The sequence below is a fragment of the Sorex araneus genome, chromosome 3, assembly GCF_027595985.1.
Source record: "Sorex araneus isolate mSorAra2 chromosome 3, mSorAra2.pri, whole genome shotgun sequence".
NCBI classification, from domain to species: Eukaryota; Metazoa; Chordata; class Mammalia; order Eulipotyphla; family Soricidae; genus Sorex; species Sorex araneus.
Window position 1 is genome coordinate 100,019,970 of NC_073304.1, and position 9,148 is coordinate 100,029,117.

The following is a 9,148-nucleotide window of genomic DNA, read 5'->3' on the forward strand; positions in this document are numbered from 1 at the left end:
CTGAGCGCGCGCTCTGCTCCTCGCACCCCCGTGCTCCAGGCAAGAAGAACTCCATCCTCCTGCACAAAGTGCAGCACGACCTCAACTCGGGCGTGTTCAACTACCAGGAGAACGAGATCATCCAGCAGATCGTGCAGCACGACCGCGAGATGGCGCACTGCGCGCACCGCGCCCAGGCCGCCCCGGCGCCCGCGCCCGCGCCCGCGCCGCTCATCTGGACGCCGCTCATCCAGGCGCCGCTGCAGGCGGCCGCGGCCACCACGTCGGTGGCCATCGCGCTCACGCACCACCCGCGCCTGCCGGCCGCCGTCTTCCGCCCGCCGCCCGGCCCCACGCCGCGGCCCCGCGCGCGCCTGCACTCGCTCGTGCCCGCCACGCTGGGCGCCGCCTCGCCGGCCAGCAGCCCGTCGCAGCTGGACACGCCGTCCTCCTCGTCCTTCCACATCCAGCAGCTGGCCGGCTTCTCGGCGCCCGCGGGCCTGAGCCCGCTGCTGCCCGCGGCCGGCGCCTCGTCCCCCGCCGCGCCCACGCCCGCCGCGCCCGCGGGCTTCGGCCACTTCCACCAGGCGCTGGGCGGCTCCGTGTCCTCGTCCGACTCGCCCCTGCTCACGCCGCTGCAGCCTGGCGCGCGCTCCCCGCAGGCCGGCCAGCCCCAGCCGCCGCTGCCCGGGGCTCGCGGCGCGCCCGGACTCCTGGAGCACTTCCTGCCGCCGCCGCCCGCCGCCCGCTCCCCGGCCTGCAGCCCCGGGCAGCTGGGCCAGCCCCCCGGGGAGCAGCAGCCGGGCACCCCGGAGACGCCCCCGCGGCAGCCCGAGCGCCCGGCCTTCGGGGCGGCGGCCTCGGGGGCCGCCTCGCCCGTCGCCGCCTTCTCCCCGCGAGCCGGCCTCAGCCCCGCCGGCCACAGCCCCGGGCCCCCCAGAACTTTCCCCGGGCCCCCGCCGCGCGCCTCCGGCTCGCACGGCTCCTTGCTGCTGCCCCCCGCCTCCAGCCCGCCGCCCCCGCAGGTGCCACAGCGCAGGGGGACCCCGCCCCTGACCCCCGGGGGCCGCCTCACCCAGGACCTCAAGCTCATCTCGGCCTCCCAGCCGGCCCTGCCCCAGGACGGGGCGCAGACTCTGCGCCGGGCGTCCCCGCACTCGTCTGGGGAGTCAGTGGGGGGCTTCCCGCCCTTCCCCAGGGCCGGGGGCAGCAGCGGGGGCCTCGGCGTGCCCGGGAGGCCCCATGGTGCCGCCCCTGGCCAGCTGCACGTCACCCTGCCTCGGAAGACATCCTCAGGTTCTCTGCCACCCCCCCTCTCCTTGTTTGGGGCTAGACCCGTCGCCCCTGCGGGCCCCCCCGGGACTGGAGCGGAGCCGGTGCGCTCCAAACTGCCGTCCAATCTCTGAGTGGGGGGGGCCCGCGCCCCACTCCGTGCCCGCCTCTGGCTTCCTTCAGGTGTAACTGTGATTAGGACAGACGCCAGTACCCTTACACTGGCCCTCACCTGAGCAGCGGCGCCGGGAACACCCAGGTACCCTGAGAGCTCTCCAGTTTTGGTCACTGGCTTTTATAGACTATTTTAATACTCCAGGGAGGGGGAGGGAAGCAGGCAGGGCCCCAGTGCCGGATGCAGAGGAACCGTGGAGGGGCGCCTGGGGTCTCTGCTCGCAGGTGGGGGGCTCCAAGAGCAGCCTGCCCTTCGCTTTTGTTGTTTGAGGGTGGCAGCCACCCCCAACCTGGTGTCCTGGCACTGGGAGCCCTCTGTGGGGGCCCCGGGTTCCCTGGGAATGGGGCTGCCCCTCGGCTGCCTGTGTCCTCGGGTCCTGCACTTTTCCTGCTGCAAATGTAGCCAGATGTGTGGCGGAATCAGCCGGTATCTGTGTAAGAGTCTGTAGTGCTCCTTAGAACTGCCTGCACTGTGCCGTCTAGTGTCACCCCTTGTCCCCAGGACACCCGAGCCACCTTCCAGCCACCTGTCCTGGCCAAGCAAGGCCTGAGGAAATGAGGTGTCCTCAGGGAGGGGGACCCCAGGACCTGCAGCCCCCACCACCCCATCTCAAACCCTCTCCCTGCACAGGATAGTCGCTCCAGGCCAGCCCCTCCCCCACCCCTCCCCTCCATCTCCCTCCATTCTCCCCTCCCTCACCCACCCCTCCTGCCCTTCCTCCACTCCCCTCCTGACCTTTCACGGCCCCTCTCCCCTCTCCTCTCTCCTCTTCCTCAACCTCCCCCCTCCCCCTGGCCTAGAGCACTCCTCCCCCTTCAATTCCAGGCCCTCAGTTCCCTTATCTGCACAGTGAAGGGGGTTTTAGTTTTATTTCTTGAGTCTGTGGTGCCGAGCACCGGGTGAGCACTTTACCTCCGTGGGCTCCTTCATTTTCGACCATGAGGTGTGTGTTTCGTGATTACCCCCCCCTACATGCACACACACATTTTACATAGGAGGAACCAGTTGGGGATCCTTTTCCCAGAGTCGTGTCAGGAGACATGGCAGAGTTGTGGCTGAGCGGAGACCCGGGTCCTGCGTGAGGCCAGGCCGAGGTTCCTGCCGCTGGGAATCTGTGCAGCGGGTCTGGAGAGAGGACCAAGGTTAAGGTGCTTGCTCTGCATCCCGCTGACCCTGGTTCAATCCCCGAGCACTACTGGGGAGCACAGAGGCAGGAGTAAAATCTGAGCATCACTGAATGTGACCCCAATACCAAAAAGAAATCCGCTGAGGGTGGCAGTTAAGCATGGGAAGAGAGCAGGTTTGGGAGGCAGGCGGCCCTGGCTTTAAGCCACATCGTAGCTCTGGGACCTGGGCACATTCTTGAAGTTTCCTGCATCTGTGGCCTCCTACATAAAATGGGACTGTGGTTCGACCACACAAGGCCCCCTGCACCTGTTGGGTGACCGCCACCCATTGCAGGAGTTCCCCGAAGACCAGGCCTCTGCCCCGGCCTCACACACAAACCCCCAGGGAGGGGGGAGCAGGGAAGGAAGACTGGTGGGCCAGGTGCTCTGGGGGATGGGGCTGAGCTGCAGGCCTGAGGGAGAAGGGCGACCTGTGGGCCGAGGACATTGGCCTGATTCGGGGCCACTGGGGCTGGACTGGCTGCATGTGGAGCCCTGAGCCAGCCCCACCTCCAAGGCCGGAGGCAGAGAACTGGGGTTGTGCCCCTCTGCCCCCCCACCAGCCCCCACTGTGGGGCGAGGGGAGGACAGGGGCCAGCAGGCTCAGTCACCCAGGAGAGAAGAGAGGGCGGCGAGGGAACCTGGGGTCTCCGAGGGAGGAAGGCCCTGGCGCTGGTCTCTTCTGGGCCTAGACAGTTGTCTCTGCTGCAGGGACTTAAACAGCAGTTTTGCATCCAGGATCCCAGGCTTCAGTCCTGGGGGTGGGGCCGGGCCAGGGGGCAGGGCTGGGGGTGAGGGTTCCTGCAGGCACCAGGGCTGGCCTCCACCCTTCCACATGTCTCACACACTCACACTCACACACACACAAACACACACACACACACACGCACGCACGCACAAGCACATGCACACACCCTGTGACCAGGCCCCAGTAAGCATGTTTGTAATTCCATCCCCTCCTGCCTCCCCCTTCCCCGCCCCTTTGTTAAGACCAAGGAAGGTAACTGCCATGGTGTAGCTTTGACGACATTTTAAAGATGCCCGATGCCCTACGATGCTGCCTCTCTGGGTGCCCGGGGCTGGGGGCCGCAAGGCTCATGGGGTCAGCAGAGTCTTGGCCCAGGCCTGGGGGTGAGAAGCAGCAAGGAGGCAGAGAGTCCTGTGCCTCTGAGAGAGGGGTGTGGGGGAGGGGCCCCGGGCCACATTCCACCTGCCCGTGCTCCCTTGGTGCTCTCTGCAGGAACTCCATCCAAATCAGGAGGGGTCAGCCTCATTCCAGGGGCCTTTGGCTGCTGTGGACAAAGGTCATGTCAGGGCCAGGAGTGAGGGTTGCCTGGGGGTGTTGGGGGTGCTGCTGGAAGTTGGAGATCCTCTGGCTCCCCTCATTCCTGACTGTGGAGTGGTCCCGCCGGTGTGTGGACGTGGCTGGGAGCCGGCAGGGGCAGGCCCGGAGCTCCCACGCAGGGGATGTCCTCAGAGCGGGCGGGGTACCCAGTCCCTGGCGGGTGGCAGAGCGGATGCTGTTGCCATGGGAACCGGTCTGGGAATCCTGTTGCTAAGGAGGCAGCTGGGAGGCCGGTGTCCCCATGACAACTGCCCCCGGTGGCCCACGCAGCAGCACTGCCTTAGGGACAGCCCAGCTTGGAAAGGCAGGTGTCCCCATGCCAGAAGCTGGCCTGGGGGCCACCAGAGAAGCCTTTTGGGACAGGTGGGAGGGATGAGCTGCCAGGCTGCCAAGCCCCAAACAGGACTCATGCCACCCACTGCCTGACCCCGGTGGGGCCTGGCTCCTCCTGGGTCACAGGGAGGTAACATGAAGGTGCAGGAAACCCAGGAGGTGCCCACTGTGCTTTCGTGTCATTCCAGAGGGCCACTGCTGAAGGACACCACGGCTCGGAGAGCGATAGGGGCCTCCCAGGCACCCCCGTTTGACTGGAGACTGGGTGCATCCAGGAATTCAGACCAGGGCCCACGAGTGGCACCCAGGCTGGGGGTGGAGCTGCCAGGGGCGGGCGGAGACACCCTGCTTTGCTCTTGTCACGTGTCCCCAGTTTGGTGTCTGTGCTAGAGTGTGTCTCCCCCTCCAGATATGCCTCAGCACTCCGGGCTTTAGTCTCTGGGATCCTGCTCAGCTCGGCTCCCTCCTGCATTAGTGGGGCTCCCCCTTACTGGGGGAGGGGTTAGTTCTGGGGATCAAACCCAGGGCCTCAAGCATGCAGGGTGAGCCAGTACTCAGCTGCCGAGCAACATCCCCAGTCCTGGACTAGAATGGCTTTTTAAACTCCAGATGTCACCCTAATATTATTACTGTGTGTGTGTGTGTGTGTGTGTGTGTGTGTGTATGCGCTCGCGCGCGCGCGTGCGCGCATGGTTAGGTCGTTCTCTGGTGCTGGGGCCTACTTCTGGCTCTGTGCCTAGTGAGTGCCCTGGGAAGTGCTCAGGAACTGTCTGTGTGAGAGATCAAAGGGGAAAGGGGGCCAGGCAAGCATCTGAACCCCTGTGCTCTCTCTCCAGCCCTTACATTGGGTTGTGTGAGTGTGTTTTTCAAATAGGGCATTTTTAAATGCCTAATAATATTCTCCCAGTTCAGGGCCAGAGAGATAGTACAGGCTCCTGCTTTGCACGTGGCTGATCCCGGTTTGATCCCCAGTACTGTCTCTCGTCCTCCACAGCTCGCCCGGAGTGAGCCCTGAGCACTGCTTAGGACCCAAAACCAAAAAAGCAAAAATACCCCCCACAGCTCCAAGCCTCTTCCCAGCTGCTGCTTCTCACACAGCCAAACTCACTGCCCGCCAGGCTATCCAGCCCTCTCTTCGTCCTCCCCTGCCCCCAGCTCCCTCCACCCAGGTCTCAGCAGACAGGTCAGCTTGGGCAGGGCCTGCTTCACTTCCCAGCGTCCAGTGCTGCCAGGTCCTGCCCCCTTCCCGGTCCCAGCTCCTCTGTACTGCCCCAGCTTTCTCTTCAGCGTCACCCTGAGATGTCGGTCACCTCCTTACTCCCCACACACTTCTTGGGGGGCATCGTTTTCATATCTGTGGCTCTCCTGGAGGCGAAGCCCCCCTCCCCCCAGATGTCCCCTCGCAGGTTAGGCGTCACATTCCCAGAGGCATCTTCCACCTGTCATTCTGGCCTGCAGGTTCCCAAGCTCCATAGGACAGGACCTGGTCCCCCCTATCCTGCCCCAGCCAATTGGACCTTCTCCAACCTTTCTTTCCCGTGATGGGAGATTTGTCACACATGCAGAAGAAGATATACACACAGAACAAGCGAAATGTTCAAGTATGCTGAGCAGCTTAATGACCAGGGCAGGGAGGAAGACCTCAGAAGCATCCATCTGGCCCCCCTGGGTCTGCCTGGGACCCTCCTCCTCTCAGAAGTGGGCTCTGACCGGCGGGCTTGGTTGCGTGTCTGGGGGGAGGTTGGGTTTGGAAGTCGGGGTCTCTGCAGGCAGGGAAGAGGGAGCAGGATTCTGGACGGTACCACAGCCGTATGGTTCAGAATTGCTGATGCATGGTGATAACAAGCAGATTGAGTTTTTGCCCGTTTTATGATTGTTTAAAATGTCTTTTAAATGCTCCAACCTTTTGATGGCCATCCCAGGTGTGGGTCCCTGTCACCCACTGTCAGCTTTGTAGACTTGAGCTTTACACGTATGTAAAGTTACACTGGGGCACACGAATTCTTTAGTAATTGGCTTTTTTGTTCACTCGTGTCACGTTGAAACCCTGTGGCTGCTCGGAGCATCGTTAAGGCACGGCCAATGCTCCAGACGGTGGTGCAGAATCCTCTGCCCGTGTGTGTGTTTCTCGAGGAGACATCTCCACTGACGCCAGCTCTTGTTATTACAAGCAGCCCGGCTGCGGACACTTGTTTGTAGCGCTGGTAGTGCAGTGTAAAAGGATCATTAGGCCCCGTATCTAGGAATGGAATAACGGAGTCAGAGAGCAAATTAATCTTCACTTTACAAGATAATGCCAAGCTGTTTTAAATAGTTCTGACAATTTATACTCCCACCTGCAGCGTTTGAGGCGTCCTCCTGCTTCCCATTCTTGCCAATAATTGGAAACATCAGACTTTCTTATTTTTCCCCAGTCTAGTGATAGCTAATTGTGTTTTAATGTGCAAATCCCTAATTACCAGTAAGGCTGAATGTTTCTCATGTATCCATTTGCCATTCATGCTTCCTCTTCTGAAAAAGGTTTTGTCTGATATTTCGCCTGATCTCCCATTACTGTTTTTCTTCTTGGTTCACGTTTTACACACACACACACACACACACACACACACACACACACCCCATCTGTACGGAAAGTGAGTCCTTTGTTCTTTATACATACTGCATATATCTTCTTTCTGTTTATGGCTTGTATTTCCCTCTCTGTGTGTGTTCTTTAATGAGCAGAAGTTTTACATTTTAATGAGGTCAAGGTTAGCAATATATTCTTAAATGTCTAATACTTCCTTAGTGCCTTTTTTGCTTATTTAAGAAACCTACTTTACTCTGATGTCACAAAGATATCCTAAGTTAGTTCCTAAAAAATGTGAAGTTTTGCTGTTCACATTTAAGCCCTTAACCTACCTGACTTTGGCTAAATTTCGGCATAGTGTCAGGGCATAATTCATCTCACCTTTGCCCCATGTGTACGACCACTCAACCCTACGCATTTGCAGTGCACTGGCTCCATCCTAGCCGGGGCCGTGTGGAAGCTCTCCAGAACCTGTCTGTCCTCGATCTAGCAGTCTCAGCCTCTGTCTGAACCACCCCAGCTTCATTGTGCATGTTGGTATCTAGCAGCATTGCCTGCCCACCTTTACCTTAGCAATGACTCAGCTCTTCTGCCCACCCCCCTTTTTTCTGTACTACCAAGTACATTATACAAACTGTATGAAGATGCATAAAGAATCTCATGGGCTTCTGTCTGAAATAACATGAACATTGTGATTTGGAACTGACTGCCTCTGGATGAGCAGGGTATGATGCTCCCTGCAGACTGGTCTTTGTTCAGATCCCTGGTATTCGTCACTCTAAGTGCTGCTGCCCCCAAAGAAAAAAGTCCAAAGTTGAGAAGGCTGCTCACCGAGGTTTATTCCAGCTCAGGTTCAACCCGTCTGTGGGCCAGCTGGCCAGCACTCCGCTGAGGTCATCTCAAACCCTCCACAGCACTGGGCGGAGAGGCGATGCCCGGTCAAGACAGGATTCCAGATGGCTGCTCCCCGTCACCACCCCACCCCACAGGAGTCCCTGCTTCCTTGTGACTAAGGAGACTCAGGTCCCTAGGAGAGCACATGGCGTATTCACTGGTGTTGAAAGACAGACCAAGGCCCCTGGGACGCGTGAAGGGTTTAATCTGCAAAACTCAACTCACAGTTGGGCATGGCGCCAAAGCAGAGGCAGGGAGCTCTCAGCGGACAGGAGCCAGAGGAAAGTGCCACAGCAGAGAGGGGTGCCAGTGGGCCTGGCTTCCGCTTAGCGCCACATCAGGCTGTTGATGACAGGCTATTCTAAGCGGGGGTGGCTTCATAACCTTAGGGTGTTGAAGGCTTAGGTCGGGGGTTGCCTGTATAAGCCACGGAGGCAGCAGAGTCACATCAGCCCAGTGGGCTTTCTGTTTGTGACTTTAACACTGGGCATTAATTGTCTCTGCCAAACCTTTCCACATAGTTTTTTAGTTTTCTTCATGAAGGTTTGTACATTTTATGAGCTTTATTCCGAGTACCTTGTGTTTGGTGGTTACTGCTCATCATATCTATTCATTATCAAGTTGCAATTTATAATCTCACAGTTCACCAGTTTGCAGTGTACAGTTCAATGAGTTTTGGCAAATTCACTCTGTCCTATCACCTTCCCAACCATGAAGATCTAGAACATTCCATCATTCCTCCTGTGCCCATGCCATCCGTCCCTCTACTTCTGCCCCTAGGCCTGACCCCTGGCAATGTGCTTTCTGTCTCCGAGGTTTTGCCTTTTCTAGTTTTACGTAGATGCAATCATAAAGTGTGGGCTCCTTCCTTTAGTGACGTCATTACACTCTGTCCCTGCCGAGTGTCCTGTGGTAAGCAGAGCCTTGCCAGGACGATGGCAGTTTGTCTAGACACTCACAGATGAACATCGGGGCTGTTTCCAGCTTGGGGTTCTGGCAAATATAGCTCCTACGAACATTCATGTGGATGTGGATTTGCATCACCCCGAGTTCATATCCAGATGGTGACACAGCTCACACTCCGAAACCACCTGACTCTTTCCAAAGCTGGAACACTGCTTTGCATTCACACCAGCAATTGTATGAGAGGACCACTCCACATCCTGGCGACACTTGGTATCTCAGCCTTCTGTTTTTACCACTGAAGAGGGTGTGCAATGTTCATTTTTGGTTTTCATTTGCATTTCTATAATGACGGGAATTTCTCGGCATCTTTTCTGCTGTTGATTTGCTATCCACATGTATTCTTTGGTAAAAATGACTGTTCAGATCTTTACCCATTTATTTTTACTGGCTCGTTTGTTTTCTTTTTATTATTAAATTATAAATAATATATTCAGGATATTAGACCTTTC

The 9,148-nt window shown here is 58.4% G+C and overlaps 1 protein-coding gene across 1 annotated transcript in view; it reads left to right on the forward strand.

Annotated features, from left to right (window-relative positions):
* The window catches only part of HCN4 (hyperpolarization activated cyclic nucleotide gated potassium channel 4), a 49,817-nt gene extending 40,669 nt beyond the window's left edge, over window positions 1-9,148 (forward strand). The window contains exon 8 of the mRNA XM_055131662.1: window positions 40-9,148. Coding sequence (XP_054987637.1) covers window positions 40-1,385 — 1,346 coding nt within the window. The 3' untranslated portion in view covers window positions 1,386-9,148. The remainder of the gene's footprint in view (window positions 1-39) is intronic.